Source organism: Schistocerca nitens, chromosome 2 (assembly GCF_023898315.1).
Source record: "Schistocerca nitens isolate TAMUIC-IGC-003100 chromosome 2, iqSchNite1.1, whole genome shotgun sequence".
Classification (NCBI taxonomy): domain Eukaryota; kingdom Metazoa; phylum Arthropoda; class Insecta; order Orthoptera; family Acrididae; genus Schistocerca; species Schistocerca nitens.
This window is the reverse complement of record NC_064615.1, coordinates 1120839390-1120860072: the sequence shown is the minus strand read 5'-3', so window position 1 is coordinate 1120860072 and position 20683 is coordinate 1120839390. Positions and strand designations below refer to the sequence as shown.

The 20683-nt window shown below is 40.9% G+C and overlaps 1 protein-coding gene across 2 annotated transcripts in view; it reads right to left on the bottom strand.

Moving 5' to 3' along the window:
* Positions 1-20683, bottom strand: part of LOC126234807 (fatty acyl-CoA reductase 1-like) — a 265198-nt gene that overhangs the window by 195412 nt on the left and 49103 nt on the right. For both annotated transcript variants that reach the window (XM_049943555.1, XM_049943554.1), the window contains exon 2: positions 11342-11658. In XM_049943555.1, coding sequence (XP_049799512.1) covers positions 11342-11635 — 294 coding nt within the window. In that variant the 5' untranslated portion in view covers positions 11636-11658. The remainder of the gene's footprint in view (positions 1-11341; positions 11659-20683) is intronic.

Sequence of the window (20683 nt, the reverse complement as noted above, 5' to 3'; positions counted from 1 at the left end):
CTGGTGGCTATTCTACTTGTCAAATTGCAAATCTAATCATTTAAATGTCCGTCGACAGTGTGTATGTGTAAAAAGTTCATATCCGACCATGTCTTCTGGGTGCTTAACGTTTGTTGTCAGACACTATTTACATAAGGTAACTGACCAAATATCCTAAGAAAGTAACAAAAATTTCGTAGTATGTGGTGAGAATAACGTCGTTATAGGGGGAGAAAGACTGCTGCCGCTGCTGGTTAAGAATTTAAAACGACTAAACATCTAAGGTCATCATTCACCCATCTGACAGAATCTCTGCACCCCTCCTTTCTACATGTAGAGTTAAACCTATGTGCAAGTGCAATAATGTTATCTAAAAATTTCGTTGGTTTTTATCTGATTTTGGATGCGGGTAGCAGCCTAGTATTTATCTAGTGCGATGTGAAAACCACCTAAAAACCTCATTCATGCTGGCCAACTCAACAGTACTTGCCGTTAATAGGACCTGATCGGACTCGTCTCCCCAAGATCTGGAAGCGGCGTGTCAATGCGTTTGGATATCCTTAAGAGTGAAGAGAGATATGAGAAAAGAAGGTTAGTAAAGATCATACGGTAGGGAAAATGACTTATACAGGAAAGGGGTTTCTAGAATTTAGCGATAGATTTGAAGTGACTACTATTAACACATCCATTATAAAAGATATCTACGCTTCAACCCCAATGGAACAACATACAATTAACAGTCATTTATTTCTGAGACTTCTCCGATCACTCTGCCTTCGTCTCATGGCGGGCTGTGGTGTTGGAATTTGTGGCAGATTGTCTGCCACTCAGCTGAAGGGTGTGGCTTGGCTTGTATTTATGGAAATCGATGTCTTCGTTGGAAGCTGCACCTTCAGATTTACGGGTGAAATCATCTCTGCTACTCGCTGTTGACCCTGATACTTAATTAAAAACTTTCTTGTTGTTCTTCATTTTGATCTTTACAGGTTTTTTACCAACACACACTGATCCACTCAATATTGCAACAACTTCCCCCCACATACCGCCATAATTTCCTGATGTTTGAATGACTTTGTATTCGCTTGTTTGACCTTCTACCAAACTTCTCTTAATCGTTTCTTTATTTTTTTCCACCGATTCCTCATTAGCACTTAATTTAATTTTCATAACATGGAAACGAGATGGCATCTTCCCATCTTATACCATCTTGTATGGTGAAAGAACTGTACTTCTGTGTACTTTAGAATTATATGCTGACACGACGTAACGTAGTTACATGTCCATGTTATCAGGCTGACTACTCATACAATGATTTAAATTTTCGAAATTTTACAACTAACCCTTTTGGTTCATGTATGGAAAGGACCGCTGCGAAGTTTTCAGGTATGAAGCAGCCTGCGTAACTGCTTCAGCAGGTCTGACATAAAAATTTGTACCTGGATCTGTATTTACAGTATTGGGCACGGCAATGTTAGTATCCAATTGTTAACCATCTCGTTTGTGATCCTGCTTACATGCTTGTCTGGAATTTCTGTCATTGCCCCAGACCGGGAAAAGTGATCTATTGTTGTCACAATATACTTATTTTAGCTTCTATTCTATTAAATGATACAGTACAATAAATGATACATTATTTCGGCTCCACATCTGTCTTGTCGGTTTACATCGCTCGTGACCCACCATCAGGTTGTCATGTGCTTGTTTCAGTATTTAATTTCTGAACAATGCAGGACCCTCCATGTGCATACTACACTTCTCACTTCTGCAGAGCAAACTGCGGTGTGTCACGAACTGTGGCTGCACCCTAAAACCTGACAGTTTATGTCAGCTGCTTGTTCCATTTGCCATTTTGACAAGTTTGTGCCTAGTGCCTGCAGAGCTGCAAATTTCCTGCTTAGCATGTCCGTATTAGTGCGTGTCTTCCCTGGTTTATGCGTCACTTCATAATTAAACTCGCTCAGCTTCAGTGCACACCATGCTATTCTGCTAGAAGCGTCTTTCAGTCCCAATAGCCACCTAAGGGAAGCATGATCAGTAACTACTTTAAATATTTGTTCATATAAATAATTCTTCTCCTGCTTCCTAATTTTGCAGTCGTCTGCCTTATGCCCAAGAGCACTCTGCCTGGCGACATTGCTGCTTCACGTGACCCCCTCGTCTACATATGTAGCATCTGACGCCAGAGGAGAAAACGCCACGGTTATTCCGTTTCTGAGCAACAATATCTCTTTCCTCAAACTGCGTAGTAATCCTAATAGTTTATGACGAATCATAAGGATTTTATGTCCTCATCTGTTGTGACATATCTGCTGAAATACCCTTCAAAAACACGCCTAAGGCCTTATTATCTGCTTCCTGCAATAGATTTCTATCTGCCTTAGCACTGTGTGTCAGTTCATAAGTCTGCTAGTTCTTATCGTGATTTCTGTCAGAGAACACCTCTACGCATTGTCATTTTATGTTAATGCCATGAGCTTTTCGCTGAAAAATGTAGCACTGTTTGGTTATGATGACGTTGTGTAAGACCATCGGCCAGATGGTCAAATGCCTGAGTTTTACTAAGATATTCGTGGTCATACGTTGTAGCGTCACCTGTTACCCATAACTTAGCCACCGACAGGCACGTCACATCGGACAAATTCCCTGGGTGAGCTTCTTCCCTCATATCATACAGAAAGGCTGATACAGCCTCGGGAGTTTTCCCGAAAAACCGCGCGGGGTAGCCGAGTGGTCTGGGCGCCTTGTCACGGTCCGCGCGGCTTACCCCGTCGGAGGTTCGAGTCCTCTCTCGGGCATGGGTGTGTGTGTGTTGTCCTTAGCGTAAGTTAGCTTAAGTTAGATTAAGCAGTGTGTACGCTTAGGGACCGAAGACCTCAGCAGTTTTGTCCAATAAGATCTTACCACAAATTTCCAACATTTTTCCCGAAAAGGTGTAATGAGACTAGCAGCCATCGGATCAATGGCTGGGGCAGATACGCTTATTATATCGCCTTGGTATCGCCTCTCTGTGATTGGATCAGCCCAGTTGCGGTGCATAATATTTCCAGTTCCCTATACAGGCATTCGCAAGCCTGGTTTCGCTCTGTTTCATCCTAAAGTAACGTGGTTACTGACTTTTCAAAACTTCAGTGGCTAGCTGAAAGTTGCTGCATGTGTTTCTGGCCGTTGCGTAACCCCTGTTTTTAATTACAATCGAGAACAAGTGAAAAACTAGTATACCGAAGCAATATCAATAGGCAAGTAAAACTATATTAATCTTTCCCTCATGTCAAAGCCCAGTGGGACTCAGAACACTGCCACGCTTCTATAAGTCTTACACCTTGGTGGCACTGTTTAGTAGATGGTGATTCGTGCCCCGGTAGACTACAATACTGGCACCTACTTGGCCGTAAGTACTCTCGCCTCCTATTACCAAACAACTGCAATAATTCTGCAGGTTTTTGTGCTCCCAGCAATGTCACTCTCAAGTTAGAATGCAGATACTTCTGACTCAACATGGCTCCAAAATAAAAGAAGGAAGAAAACAAGCAAACAAACACTGGTCAGTCATTGTGCCACTTAAAGACACATGTCGATCGCTGCTGATGTGCTGACGTGGCTCCTCGATTGCAGTGACAGGCGTCAGCACGCCTGGCGCCCAATCCGTAGCACTTCAGAATCACAGCTTATAGCCCCAAATTCGTATGACTGCAGGGTCTTCTGACACCAAATTTTTAGGAGCCCAGTAGATGCGACCTTCTACATGAATGTAAGAAACTCGAGCAGATGTGCAGTGACAGAGTCCTGTGGACTGCTGGATTCTTATGAGACATGATTCATTTAACACACATTTGGTTCCTAGGGTTTTACAATCACTCTATCTGCCTCAAAGTGCCGTGTGGTGGCGGCCATGCCGAACCTTTTCTTGTCCTGAGGCACAGGGTAGCAGTCAGCGCTCGGAGAGGAATCTGCTGAAGCAGGCCTCCGTTTTAGGAAGGGTGGTTGGCGTGTCGCTGCAGCCCAGCATGGGTGTAGGCGTCTGTCGGAGTCACAGCGTTCTCGTTAAGCGAAGCTATGCTCTGGGTTGGCCCCAGGAATTTACGTGGCCCTGTTGTTGGTTGTCGAGATGACGTGTAGGCGACAGACCCAACAGTGACACAAAGAACAGCCCAGGAGGCAGTCTCAACTTACAGCTGGTATGGCAGTATATGTACTGCCTAGGAGTGGCGGCGCATACACCCTGTCCCAAAACTGAACAGCTCACAGACAGGCAGATCGGTTGTTCATTCATGGAAGATTGGCCTGGCCCTCATCTTCGAGTAGACGTAGATGTGACCGGTAGGAATGCAGCCCGCAGATTTGAAATTCCCTCCACAGCCAGACAGCTGCACAATTGTAGCAGTTGACCCTAAGCTGGTGGCGACTGGTGACACTTCACTGTACTCAACAGTTCATCCTTGAAGTAGCGGAGATGGCCTTTCATCAGTATCAGTGATGCCGATGGAGTGGCCAGAGTGAAAGAGGGTGAGGGTTTTATACGAGTCAGTAACTGGTGCTTCTGTTTTCTGAGCCTGTCATCGCTCTTGCCTAGCCTAATGTTTAACTTGATGATGTCACAGAGTTCCTTTATACAAAATTTGCAGCCCAAAAGGCGTTGTTGTGTCATCTCTAGGTGAAGTTACTACACACAGCCCCATTACAGCGTTGTGTCTGCCATGCACTGTCATATAAGTGCCGGTTCTGGTGTTCATGACGTTCCCTCTTGTACACTGTGACGCAATGATGTCACTGCTTGTTTGCACTTCAGTTCTTTTAAGTGATGACATTGGTTACACCATCACTGCGCACTCAATGGACGTGCTTGACTTGGCAGCACGTCAGTTCCAATCAAATTTTATTCCTGCACCTACTTTCTATTCTGCTGTGCAGCACCAGCAAACGACTGGTCGGAACTTGTGCAGTGTTTGTGAGTCATATGGTCTTTTGGTAACAGGAGTCACATAAATACATCTAAGTTGTTATTCCAAAGACAGGAGCAAACACATTGCGTGCTGTGGCAAGAACTGTAGTACTCTTCAGACTGTATGGTCTATCGATGGCAACTATCAAAATAATCTGAGGTGATTAGAAAGCTTACAAGCCAAGAGAAGCAGATCAAGTGAGGTCATCCATGGCTCACAATAGCAGCGCATGCGAGACAGTTCCTTTAAAAATACTACACTTGTCGCTTCCTGGCACATCAGTGTTCTAAATCTCGTTGGGCTATAGTAGGGCGTAAGGACTAGTGAATTTTGCATCATATTTGTGTGCTGTCATGTAATTTTGCTGTTGTGTAATTGGTTGGAGGTTTCACAAATGGCGGAAACATGAGCAGCGAGTGCACAGGAGACGACTGAAGCCCTGGAGAACCAAGTAACTGAACTGCAAAAATATAACGGCGTATTGCACAGCAAGTGGGCGAACAGCCTCCATAGAGATGCATAGGCAAGTGGAGCCAGTAGGGGCGAAGGTGCTATTTCCTGTACACATTCCTTGCGTTGATTCTGTTAGTGATCTAAAGGCTGCCGCTTAGATAGGGAATTGGTTGGATGAAACATGTTTGAATATGACCAGGCTACGTTTGGTTGGCGAATCAATCTCATACGTCTTTTACTATGAAAGACTGAATAAAGCACAGAAGTTGGAGCACTTTGAGAAGGGAATATACAATGACGGAAAAAAAAGAAGACGACAGAGAAAGGTTTTTCAGGGAGTTTCTTAATAGTCTGTCACAGAAACACAAGAAATCAATTGAGGCATTTTAGGATAAATTCCGTGAAGTCAACTCCCATGCCTATGAATTAACGCAGAATGTGGAAATGGGTAAATTTATTTTGCAAGCAGTTGAAAACAGGGCGTTGGGTGTGTTTGGGATAGGATTGCTAGTGGATATGTTCAGCAGTGTGAGGGATGACCATCCACATTCTGCTGCTATAGTGGTTGCAAAACTGGAGGAAGGGGTTGGGATAGATGGGATATTTTCTTCGTCCGAGTTTGTAAATCTCTGCGCACACGCCACATGAAGAAACTGTGTCGGCGACCTTGGTGTTAAAGATGTGCGGTAGCGCGCTATTAGGCGCTTGAGTGTCACAGTAATAATCAGAATTGATAGCGTCAGAACCAGTGTTCATTAGCCAATGGGAATTCCTCAACCGTCGGATGGCGTTCCCAGTAAAACAGAACACCGAAAAAGCCACTGCACTGGTGGAGTGTTGCCTGGAGAGCGTAGTTAATGGAATGGAGCATAGTTTTTTGTAAGTAGAGCGACTCGTATGTCGGTAGCTAATTTGGACTCCACGATATAAATTACATGGAATGGGTCAGAATGATGTAGCTTCATGAGGGATCGACAGTGCTCAGTTTCACTACTGGAGCGAGTTGTCACAGGTCAGTGAGAAATACTGTGTGATCTTGCGACTTGAATTTATAAGCAAATATCATGTAAAAACTGACCGTTTGAAGTACACTATCGAACTCAGAGGAATCTTGTTTTAGCTGGGAATCAGGACTGCTAGTGTTGCATCGCTGCAAGGTACAAGCATCGCCACTGTCTCAAAAAATCATCAGATGGCACGAAATAATGCACGTTTTGTCATGATTACTGCTACCTGAATGCAATGACTACTGCAGATGCACATACAACACCAAATACGACGGAGACTCTGGACAACATGGGTCAGTGTGAGGAGTGGCTGTCATCAGTTGGAAGTGGTTCAGGACCATCCGAAGACCACTTTTACAGTACCTTAGGCCCATTGTCAATTCTGTCGAATGCCATTTGGTCTTAAGAATGCACCGACTACCTTCCAGAATCTACTAGACGGAGAACTCAGAGGAATAAAGCCAAAAAAGTAGACGGTTCACCTCATTGATATCATTATATTTTGTTAGAATATGGAAGAGCATATGCAGAGGCTGGAGGAAGTCTTCAAGAGGTTGTTCATAGTATCATTGATGCTCGGTATCGATAAATATCACTTTGCAGCAACCAAATGGCTTACTTAGGTCATGTGGTTAAGCAGGAGGGTGTCAAAACTGATCCAAATTCCATTTACGCAGTCTGTGATTTTATGCCACCACAGGTAACAAAACAGCTTCAGACGTTTTTTGGGCTCTGTAACTACTTTGCTGAAATTCCTGAACTGTTGACTATGGTGTTGGGCAAAGAAGTGACGTTTCAGTGATCAGCTGACTGTGAAACTGTGTATCAGAATTTAAAACAGGCATTAACAGCGAGTTCAGTATTGGTACTTCCAGATGTTAGTAGGGAATTTATTTTATCATGTCATGCAAGTAATCTAGAGGCTGGATGTTTTCTTTGTCAGGATTTGGATGGTAAAGGACACCTTGTAGCATAACCATCAAGATGACAGAATAAAGTGGAGCAGAATTATTCTATGACAGAGAAAGAGGTGTTTATGGCTATTTATGGTGTGAAGTGCTTGTGTTGTTACTTATATGGCATAACGTTTGTCGTTGTAACAGACTAAGTGGTTACTGCGCCTAAAGGATCCACTGAGTAAGTTGGCATCGTGTGCTTTGAAACTAAGCGATTTTGATTATGAGGAGGCACATAAATCTGGGAAAAAGCATAGTAACACCAATAATTTAAGTAGAAGGGTTTGAGTTTTGCAAGTGTAGGATGTGAGCATTGCCGAAGGGCAAGGATGGTGAGTCCTTTTATGAATACCTATCATGACGACTGGGATGTTTATCTTCCAGTCGTCATTTCTCAGTAAAACTCTAAAATTAATAGTGTGTCTGGTCTGTCACAATATAAGGTGGTGTACAGCAGGAAAATACCTTCTCCCTTTCTTGTAGTGAAGACTGGGGATGGAAGAATCCGGCTTTCAGTGAAGACATCTTCGTAAATCTTACGTGATATTTGACAGAGAGTGAAAAACGCGAATACAAAGGATCAAGCGTTAAAAGGGCCAGCATAACATTTGGGTAGGTCATCCACTGCCAAGTACGTCGGCGGGTTTAAGTAACAAATTCCTACACACATAAGGGTAGGACAATGAAATTCTTAACCTTATACAAAGGACAACATCGGCTCATAGAAATGACACTACTTGTCAATGTTAACTTGCAAATTACCAATAAAAACTGCTATTGATGTTGTGGGATGAATGAAGCCATATGAAGGATCTATAGATACTTTGCCACAATTGCCTATATCTTCATCAGCCCAGGATACCAATTTGAAAAGCGGAAGAAGCTGAAGAGATAACACAAACTACGTGATGCACATATACATCATCATAGTGTATCATAGTAATCTGTTTTATGTTGTTTGTTTGGGGTGTTATGGGTTTATTTTTTATTTTATTATGAATTGTGTATTTTGGGAGAAATTTTGATAATGTTTGCATTGGGAGACAGAAGGCATGTGAGGTAGAACTGTTCTTGGAAGAGACGGAGACAACTGAGCGTAAAAGGGAAGTGTTGTCACCACATCGTTATTTACACAAAGTGGGCATGCATGCGATTTTTGCCCAGAAGTGATAAACTGCTATGAACATGGAAATCGAAAGGGCATGAGTAGAATGGAATTTCAGAATGGCAGGATAATAATTAGTGGTCATGAAATACTGTCTCCTTGCTACAGCCACTGGTACAACTACTATTAATTTGACACAGCCAGTTTTGTATAGGCAGCAGAAGCCATCGTATGTATTGTCTGGTCAGAATTTAACCTTGCTGGGTGATATCTTGTGCCCGAATTTCCTACGTTTATTTGAAGATGTAGTAGCATCACAGGAGGGTCGAATGTCAGCAGAACTGATGCTCCATCATGTGTAACACTATCATACTAGTCAGCGTCACGATTATCGTGTCACAATTTTCAGAACTGTAGTGGTTCTAATGGCGATTTGTGAAATCTCCATCTTCATTGGACGAAAACCTGCATGTCGTTCAGGATCAACACGTCATCAGGTACCTGTTAGCTGGATTACCAGTAGCGAATAAAAAATAGTTATCGAAGTATAAAAATAATATGTTCCTGACTGTGTCAGGTGGAAACGAGATAATGAACTTGAGTACGTGTGGGCTACGTTAAGGGAAAAGGTAACGCTAGTGTATACGTAATGACTAAGAAAACGAAAATAATAGTAAAATAACCTGTTTAGTGAGCTTAGAGGAGTGATGTCAAGAGCATATTAAGTGGAAGAATGGGTTCGGCCTGATTTGGAGCAAAGAAGGATAGCTAAAGTCAACAGTATTGAGTACGTGCCTGTACCGCTGCAGTGGTCGAGAAGGCCGGGTGTGCGCCGTCGCTGGGCGCTGCCACTGCTCACTGACGTTAATGGAGACACAGTGGAACGTGGAACAGTAAATGCTTCATTGTTAATGACAAAAATTAGCGCCTTTGCGCACAGTGGAGTGCATCTCCAACCAAACAACCCGTGACTGAGGGGTGTCAGTCCTGCCTGATCGTGGCCTTGACGTTACTCCGTCACGTAACGTATTGTCCCATCAATGGGTGGTTACAGATGTACCCAATTTTAAAGCTTCCTTTTGACTAATTTTGTACATCATTAGTATTTGTCAACACATACACGAGATGACATTCTACGCTACTGGCCATTAAAATTGCTACAGCAAGAAGAAATGCAGATGATAAACGCGTATTCATTGGACAAATATATTATACTAGAACTGACATCTGATTACATTTCCACGCAGTTTGGGTGCATAGATCCTGAGAAATCAGTACCCAGAACAACCACCTCTGGCCGTAATAACGGCCTTGATACGCCTGGGCATTGAATCAAACAGAACTTGGATGGCGTGTACAGGTACAGCTGCCCATGCAGGTTCAACACGATACCACAGTTCACCAAAAGTAGTGACTGGCGTATTGTGACGAGCCAGTTGTACGGCCACTATTGGCCAGACGTTTTCAATTGGTGAGAGATCTGGAGAATGTGCTGGCCAGGGCAGCAGTCGAACATTTTCCGTATCCAGAAAGGCCCGTACAGGACCTGCAACATGCGGTCGTGCATTATCCTGCTGAAATGTAGGTTTTTGCAGGGATCGAATGAAGGGTGGGGCCACGGGTCGTAACACATCTAAAATGTAAGGTCCAATGCTCAAAGTGCCATCAATGCGAACAAGAGGTTACCGAGTCGTGTAACCAATGGCACCCATACCATCAATGCGAACAAGAGGTTACCGAGTCGTGTAACCAATGGCACCCATACCATCACACCGTGTGATACGCCAGTATGGCGATGACGAATACACGCTTCCAATGTGCGTTCACCGCCATGTCGCCAAACACGGATGCGACCATCATAATGCTGTAAACAGAACCTGAAATCATCCGACAAAATGACGTTTTGCCATTCGTGCACCCAGGTTCGTCGTTGAGTACACCATTGCCGGCGGTCCTGTCTGTGGTGCAGTGTCAAGGGTAACCCCAGCCATGGTCTCGGAGCTGATAGTCCATGCTGCTGCAAACGTCGTCGAACTGTTCGTACAGATGATTGTTATCTTGCAAACGTCCCCACCTGTTGATTCAGGGATCGAGACGTGGCTGCACGATCCGTTACAGCCATGCGGATAAGATGCCTGTCATCTCGACTGCTAGTGATACGAGGCCGTTGGGATCTAGCATGGCGTTCCGTATTACCCTCCTGAACCCACTGATTCCATATTCAGCTAACAGTCATTGGATCTCGACAAATGCGAACAGCAATGTCGCAATACGATAAACCGCAATCGCGATAGGCTGCAATCCGACCTTTATCAAAGTCGGAAACGTGATGGTACGCATTTCTCCTCCTTACACGAGGCATCACAACAACCTTTCACTAGGCAACGACTGTCAATTGCTGTTTGTGTACGAGAAATCGGTTGGAAACTTTCCTCATGTCAGCACGTTGTAGGTGTCGTCACCGGCGCCAACCTTGTGTGAATGCTCTGAAAAGCTAATCATTTTCATAACACAGCATCTTCTTCCTGTCGGTTAAATTTCGCGTCTGTAGCACGTCATCTTCGTGGTGTAGCAATTTTAATGGCCAGTAGTGTATTTGGATACTATCGACTGGAAATTTATTTTGTTATTGAGAGTATTGAGAGGAGCAGTTTTGTGGTGCAATGTACCACGTTATAGCCCTTAGGCTCGGTGTTATGCCTGCCGCTGTGGTGGAGCTGTTCTAGGCACTTCAGTCCGGATCCACGCGGCTGCTATGGTCGCAGGTTCGAATCCTGCCTCGGGCATGGATGTGTGTGATGTCGTTAAGTTAGGTTTAAGTAGTTCTAAGTCTAGGGGACTGATTCCCTCAGACGTTAAGTCCCATAGTGCTCAGAGCCATTTGATCCAGCTCGCTGTTACCTGTTTCTCCAGGTGAGAACGTAGTCGCTCCCGCAGCGGCACGCCCCTCTTGTCCCTGACGAGCACGTAGACTGCGGACACGCCGGGGCAGGAGCGCAGCAGCTTCTCGAGCACTAGGGTGCCGACGAAGCCGGTGGCGCCCGTGAGGAGGACGCAGGCCCCGCTGTAGAAGGCCGCCACCTCGCTGCTCCTCTGCAGCTCACCTGGCGGCAACCACTCCACGGGGAACGCCTCCAGCTCCCTCTCCTCGTCCTCTGGCGTCATCACGCGGGGGTGGATCTCGCAGCACGGCATTCTGCCACTCCACTGTTCTTCAGCTGTATAAACCACAAACAGAACGACTAGTTACTATCAATAAAATTTTGCTATGTTTTTCACCGCATTATCAATATGAAAAACAGCGGAAGTTTCGGTCCTTATTGCACCCTAAAGAAGGTCACTGGCAACTGTGACCAAAACATCGATAGTTTTACATACTGACAATGCGGTCACGATCCTAGAAAAAAATATTGAATGTGACAATGGTTGCGGAAGCTTATGTTTATAAATAGTTACTAGTTATGTGTGGTGCTGTGATTTCTTTACTTAAGGCGGGTAGGGCGTCAAAAGGGCCGACTTGGAGCACGACAGGCACCAAAGGACATTTTATTTTCTACTGTATATACTTTTACAAATAAATTCATAAAACTTTGTCAGCATGACCAGTAAGGATTCAGGATTCACACTCATAGCAGTGGAAGTGCAAAAACACAACAAAATAATTTTTTTTTTAGAAATGAAATTTCATCATTTTTTCACTTACTGTTGGCTGCATTTGTTGCTATAGGTTGCACAAGTAAGAGAGATTCTTTGAATAATTTTGCACAGCATACAAACCATACTTACAGGTGTACGAAACTCCAGAATTTTCCAAATCTATTAAAAACTGTGGTAAAAATTGAGATAATTAACTACAAAATTTGATTTTTTACTGAATATGAAGTTTAAAACGTAACAGCTCATTCATTTTTTTATAAATTAAATAGATTCTATAGTGTCAGACACCTGTAAGTATGGTTTGTATGCTGTGCAAAATTTATCGAAGAGTCTCTCTTACTTATGAAGAAAAGTGTACCTATAGCAACATATGCAGCCAATAGTAAGCGAAAAAATGATGAGATTTCACATGTAAAAAAAAATTATTTTGCTATGATTTTGCACTTCCACTGCTATGAGTGTGAATCTTGAATCCTTCCTGGTCATTCTGACAAAGTTTTATGAATTTATTTGGAAAATTATAGACAGTAGAAAATAAAATGTCCTGTGGTGCCTCTCCTGCTCCAAGTCAGCCCGTTTGACGTCCTACCCCCCTTTATAAAAAATCGCTCCATTTACTCTTAAGGATTTTCTTGAGTCAACTACTGGTTGCGCCTTCGTATTTGTCCGTTTCAGGTGTTTCTGATAACTGCTATAAATATTTCAGATATTCAGAATGATAATTAATAAAACCGACAAACTGCAGGGACGGTTTCCTGACTGCAAACGGAGGAAGATTGGTCCTATCAACATGTACCCGGAAATGCACGGTGTGCGTGCATAGATAACAAATCGTTCCGGGACACAGTATAGAGCTGTAGCGCGTCCACGTCACAAAAGATGTTCGTTGTGGCCTCCAAGGGATGCAACGCATGCATTCACACGTCGCACCATGGATTGCCGCATTCTTTCGCTTTCTGTCCGAATAGCGTCATAGGTGTTGTGTACCAAGTGTTGCAGGGTCCACATACCAGTAACTGGTTCAGTACACGCAACGCTTTTCAGGTGCCCCCAAAGGTAAAGAATCCAAGAGGTTTAAGTCCAGTGATCTAGCAGGACATGCTACAAGGCCTCCACGTCCTATGCAACGTCCGAGGAGGATGTTGTTTAGGTGTCGGCGCAATGTAATGGGGAAGTGGGGTGGCGCTCCGTCATTCAGAAACCACATAATCTGTCGTATAGCCAAAGTGACATCCTCAAACAGCTCGGGCATAGTATTCCGCAGGAAGTCCAGGTACGTTCCTCTGACGAGAAACTGTGGAATGACAACCGACCCAAGTATATGGTCGCTATGAATCCCTGCCCACACACTGATGCTGAACTGATGCTGTTTAGACACCTCACTACAGATGACGATTATGCAGACTGATGATGCCTGTTCTGGTAAAGAATGCTTTGTCAGTAAAGGCGACTGACGACTGAAATCCCACAATTTTCACGGTTTGGTGTAAAAATCATCGACAAAATCATGCTAGTAGAGTGAAACCGCTGCTGATAATCCTAGTTGCAGGTGGTATGGGTACATAAAATCGTACTTTTCCTCACACCATGTTGGTGGGCCACTTGCCTGCAGCTTGTTCCAGTGTTCGTCTCAGCATCCTATAGGATCCGGCTGTCCAAATCTGATGCGCACACAGTCCGCCGCCTCCCTGCACGTTTGTCTGTCTAGAAGGATTCACGATCACACAAGCACCCAAAAAGGTCTTGAAATGTTGCGTGATGTGGTTGCTGTCTGTGAGGGTACTTGTTTAGGTACAGCCATGCTGTCTCTCGACGGTTTCCACCTGCTTGGCTATACACAAACACCATCTCGGCTTTTTCTCGAGATGAACACAGGACCATTCTGCTGCTTATAGTACGCTGTGTTAATCACACAGATTGGAACAAACAAGGAGCACACAGCACGTGGTCAGAGGAACTTTCATTCGTCAGCGCCATCTATTGTGGCAATGATGCATTTCTGGATCGCAGTTCATGGAACATTTTTCCTACATTCACAGTGAGGAATCCGTCCCTGCAATCGGCCAGTTTTTTAATGTTGATCCTGTTTAAAAAGTGTACATAATAGAAGATGAAAAATAAGGTATGTGTGTAATTAAAGTACTGGCACAGTATATAACTTACATTGTGCTGTACAGAATGTCACGGAACATATTAAAGGCTTTACTTTAATGAAGTATGCGATCCCTTCCAAATTCAACCAGTTTAACGGGTATTTATGATTATAGAAAAGTTATTGTGTATGTTAACAATGATTGCACAACATGTCTCCATAAACAGTCAACCCATTAAATTATACTGAATAACTGACCCACACAAAAGTTAATATCACTTGATCACTGATACAGCAAATGTCATCATGTAAAAACACTAAATTCATCTTAAATAATTAATATGAAGTACGAAAACTAGTGGCCAACATAGGTATTTTGGATCTCCTTAAATAAAAATCATCCAGTGAAACCTATTTGTTCACTAGGAGCGTTTTCACTCAGTATTCACGTAATCAATCCTATTTTAGACGAAAGCCAATGTAATTCTTCATAATTCATGTTACTTACTTATTTATGCAAATTAGAGAAGTCAATTGACAAACTTCTAAAAAACAGCCTTTTTGTAACAAAGAATTATTCTGTCAAGTCAACAAATCTGTCTGTCATTTTAATAACATGTTAAATTATGTCACTCGATGCAAATTAATAACTTTTCTGCACAAATTATAACAACAGATGTACATGTGACTTATAAACTATATCTCTTTTTAGTAGTTCTTTGACAATGTTATAAATACAGGCAGCGAGAAGGGTCGGAAAACCAGTCGGAGGCAGTCAGGGGCAGTCGGAATGTCACTTTGGTGAAGTGTGTTTCTGTGTTATTGTTTGGCAAAACAAGGCAAAGAACATGTAAAGGAAGTACTACTTTGTGTTGTGTTATGGTCTTTGGTGGACAGTGGAATTAATATGGCCACTAAAGTAATAAATATTTGATATTTACACATGTGTTGGTTTCGCTCGTTCTTTATCATCAAAAGCACATGAAAAACACGGGACCTCATGTGTTTACCCTAGACAACCAGATTTAGAGCCAGCATCAGCAACGAGACACAGCAGCGATCCAGCAAGCAGCAGCGATTACTACAATACAATACATTGTAATGGCGCCAACCTAACATCAAGTGCTAACAAGCTCCGTAAATGGGAGTGAAATAGTGCGTTTACAGCAATTAGCAAGATATCAACGACTTAGGCGGACCATTTACAAAAGTGGGGGCTCGTTCGGGATGTTTAAGTGCATCGATGATAGTAGTGCAGCGATAAATTTCGTAAGTGCTTAGCATTCCAAAAAAAAGTTTATTTGTGCAGTGTGTCAACAGTGAAAATATGTCAAAAATAAATAAATAAATTGTGTTTGTGCGACTACGAAAAACTATCATCACACCGCTCGGAAGATTAACGTCTGGATTATGTCAATGGATTTCATCAATCAAGACTTCAGCTTCAATAAAACCGAATATAAGTGAAGAAAGCCAACAAGAACATAGCATAGACATAAAGCAAGGTATTTTGTTGTTGTTGTCATTTAAAATAATTAATTGTTAACATGCCTCTACCTGAGAGGGATGAGATCGTAGGAAATGTAAAAATTGAACCAGGGGATGGTGAACAATTAAACTTAACAGAGTGGCTAGCAGAGTTTGCAACTCAAATAAGCTCGCAACTTAAACAATCGAGTGAACAAGTAAGTTTGAAACTTAAGGAAAACACAGATAGACTGGACAAGTTAAGTTTGAATTTTGATCTATTAAATACTCATCTCAATGAGAAGTGTGAGGAAATTAAAACTACCCTCAGTAAGGACACTAGAGAACAGTTGATACACTTCAGAAAAGAATTTCAAGTTAAAGTTGAAAGTTTAAATGAAAACATACAAGCTAACACAGACAGCATTGCTGTCATCTACAACAGAGTAGATGCTGAAGCTAAAAGATTAGATCAAAGAATAGACAAAACATCAGAAGACCTTAAACAAGAATACAACCTGTACACCACTAATGTAGATACAAAAGTAGAAAATATGCACACTAAATATTCACAATTGGAAGATGCATTGATGTCCAAACAAACGATTTACAATCAAAATACAATGTATGGGCACATCCAAGTGAAATGCTTTCCTGGTGAAAATCTGCACCCTATTGACTTTATTCACCAATGTAAGGATATGTTTGTTGTAGGAATGTCAGATAACCTAAAAATTAAGTTAGTAAAACGGTTTCTAGAAGGGGAGGCCCTATCCTGGGCAAATGAGAATAATGATTCTTGGAATACTTTTGAAGAGTTTGAAGCTAAATTTATTTGCAAATTTTGGTCACAATCCATACAAGCCAGATTAAAGTCAGAATTTCTAAATGGGCCAGTGTATAGAGGGAAAGTAGGGGGAATGCAAAAATTTTGCAGAGATCAACTAAAAAAACTTGCTCATTTAAATAACTCTTTTGATATTATGACACAAATTGATGTTTTAAAAAGAAGATTACCAGAGAGACTGCAGTGGGAATTGGTCCATGGACCAGACGATTCAATGGAAGAGTTCCTGAAATTTGTAGATAGATTAGATAGGGCCTTGGAAAGAGAAAGTAACCAAAGTTTTGGCTCTGGCAACAACCAGTATGGGGGGTGGAACAGGAATGTAAATAGAGATTATTATTGGAGGAGAGACTTTGAAAATTCTGGAAATAATGCTCCAAATAGGGGAGATAGGAGATATGAAAATGATTTCAGAAACAATACGCAGGAGGGAGGATGGAGGAGAGATAACAGGAATGATAGAAATAGGTATTGGGGAAGAGAACAAGATAGAAGGGGGTTTGTTGAAACTAGTGAACAAAACGACAGCTACAAACGGACAGACCGAGGAAACCAGCCGGGAAACGGTGGACAGTCCCACTAGATGTCTGTAGTTTTGGGGCTAGACAATATTATGACAGGAAAACACATAACCGAAACTGGAAAAGGAGAGGATACAATGTAAAGAGTAATTACCATGAAAATACTGAAGTTGTTAGAATGAATAAATTAGAATTTAATAAAAGGTTTTGGGATACTATGAGTAAAAGTGATACAGTTAATAAAAACTGTGTTCAAGCACAGGTAGTTAGTGAAAGTGCAGAAGTTGAAGGTATTGCAGAGTTCCATAGTTGGGCTGAAAAGGATACTGGTGTGAATAACAAGTCAGACACACCACAAGTAGAATCTATTTTGGGGGGTTTATTTGATAAGAAGGGGGATGACGAAGTGTTTAATGGAGCCAAAGACTCAATTGCTGAGATTCAGATACATAGGGGGGAAACTGCAGATGGGGTTGTTGTTGAGGAGGAGGAAGAAGTAATAGAGGGACATTTAAATAATGATCCTAAATCAAGTGATGTTATTGATGAGAGTGTAGAGGAAGAAATAAAAGTATTTGTAGAATTGAAAAGTGATTATGTGGTAAAGGTAAGTGATGTGACAAACATGGGTAATAATGAGGTTAATTTAAGTGAAATGCAGACTAGGGAATGTGTATCTGAGGACAAGCTATTGCCTATTGGGAACTATGAAACACTAATCTATGAGAATGCTAATAATAATAATAATAATAATATTAAAGAGAATATAAAGGGATGGAATGTAAATGTGGGTTTTCAAGAAAAAGGGGAAAAGTTTTTAGAAGTTTTGTGGAACAACTATGGAAACTGTATAAACAAAGATGCCTTTTGGAAAGAATTAGCAAAGGTAAGTGCAACCTTGTATCCTATATGGTAGATAAAAATCCGTAGTGGACTTTATAAAAAAGGGGGTGAAAACAGTAGGTTGTTAAGTGACAACACAGTGTTAAAAGGAACAGATGAAAACAAAGGTTTATGTTTAAATGTCAATGCTTTGCAAACAGAGAGGGATGTGTCTAAGTGTAGGAAAGAGGAAATAGACTTAGGAACTAAAGGAATTGAAAATGATCTATTGTTTGAAAATACTGAAATAGACAAAGATGTTGAGCTAGGTTATCCATATGTTAAAGTAAACATTGACATTTGTCCATTTGAAATAAAAGAAAGCCCACATCCTAATGCGTATAGACTAATCTTTCCCAGATCAAGAAGGTTATTTGGATTAAGAAACAGCACTGAATTGAAACCATATAAACATGATTAAGCACATTTCCCTGTTTGAATACAGTTACTTACCCATTTTCCGTAAAGCATGTTATCAGCGAAAGATTTTCACTGGGTGTGTCAAATAGCAACTACCACTACAGACCCTGGAAATGTTCCAGATGTCTGAGACAATGTTTTTATATTTTTATTGTCACTATTGAATATTAAATATTGTGATATCTTCTTTACTTGCAATGGGCAAGAAGGTGACCAACATTTATTACTTTCTTTTTGTATTGTTGAATATGGGACATACTTGCACCAAATATAAAAGACAATGTAAAAATTGTTGTGCAAGACCCATCATTTTGTTACTATTCTTTTCTTGGGCATAAGATTTGTGTACAATTTTCTACAGCCAATCAGATGTTTACCAAGTTTGATGTTTGTGTTATGTTGTGACCAAATTAAGTGTGCAATTTTGGTATTAATATGTTCTTGTACTATCTTGACTATGTGTCTCAATGGGTGACAAGTTTTTTTGAATATTTTCTTTTTTTTAAAATGCATATTATATTCATACATGTGACTTCTCTAGTGTTTGTGTTTATATATATATCATGTCCATACTTATAATTATGTTCTTTGTTTTCATTTCCTTTACGTGGCTCAAAACGAGCAGACAGTTGCAAAATTTTGCTATGGACATCTGACCTGTCCATCTATGTAATATATTTATGTTCCTTCTATTATCTTGATTAATCTGTGACTCAATGAGAACTGACTTTGAAATAATTTACATATATTTTTTATATATCTTAAAATCACATGTGATATATTTGTGTCTGTTTTTGATCATTTTCCATGTGGCTCACTGGGAGCAAAGATTAACATTTTTTATTACTTTCATATATTACTAAATATTTTTATGATGCTGTCATACTGAGAGCCATAACACAAAGTGCATTTGAAACAACACAACTAAAATATTTGCAGGAAAAAGTCATTTTGAAACGGTGTAACGGTTGTTGTATACATACACATTATGCATAGTAATTGACACATTTGTCCTAGTCGGCTAATATCATTAACATTCTGTAAATGATATTACCCGAGGGGGGTATTGTAACGGAACATATTAAAGGCTTTACTTTAATGAAGTATGCGATCCCTTCCAAATTCAACCAGTTTAACGGGTATTTATGATTATAGAAAAGTTATTGTGTATGTTAACAATGATTGCACAACATGTCTCCATAAACAGTCAACCCATTAAATTATACTGAATAACTGACCCACACAAAAGTTAATATCACTTGATCACTGATACAGCAAATGTCATCATGTAAAAACACTAAATTCATCTTAAATAATTAATATGAAGTACGAAAACTAGTGGCCAACATAGGTATTTTGGATCTCCTTAAATAAAAATCATCCAGTGAAACCTATTTGTTCACTAGGAGCGTTTTCACTCAGTATTCACGTAATCAATCCTATTTTAGACGAAAACCAATGTAATTCTTCATAATTCATGTTACTTACTTATTTATGCAAATTAGAGAAGTCAATTGACAAACTTCTAAAAAACAGCCTTTTTGTAACAAAGAATTATTCTGTCAAGTCAACAAATCTGACTGTCATTTTAATAACATGTTAAATTATGTCACTCGATGCAAATTAATAACTTTTCTGCACAAATTATAACAACAGATGTACATGTGACTTATAAACTATATCTCTTTTTAGTAGTTCTTTGACAATGTTATAAATACAAGCAGCGAGAAGGGTCGGAAAACCAGTCGGAGGCAGTCAGGGGCAGTCGGAATGTCACTTTGGTGAAGTGTGTTTCTGTGTTATTGTTTGGCAAAACAAGGCAAAGAACATGTAAAGGAAGTACTACTTTGTGTTGTGTTATGGTCTTTGGTGGACAGTGGAATTAATATGGCCACTAAAGTAATAAATATTTGATATTTACATATGTGTTGGTTTCGCTCGTTCTTTATCATCAAAAGCACATGAAAAACACGGGACCTCATGTGTTTACCCTAGAGAACCAGATTTAGAGCCAGCATCAGCAACGAGACACAGCAGCGATCCAGCAAGCAGCAGCGATTACTACAATACAATACATTGTAATGGCGCCAACCTAACATCAAGTGCTAACAAGCTCCGTAAATGGGAGTGAAATAGTGCGTTTACAGCAATTAGCAAGATATCAACGACTTAGGCGGACCATTTACAAGAAGCAACATCGAAATGATAAAAGTACTAGTTAGATTTATTTAAAATTTTACATGCCCGATGAAATCGTTAGAAACAAGCATATTTCAAAATCATAAAGCCTGTGTAAATAATTACATTCTAAGCATTCTTAGGGTTCAAAAGAATTTATGCCTTGGCGTATTCGTAAC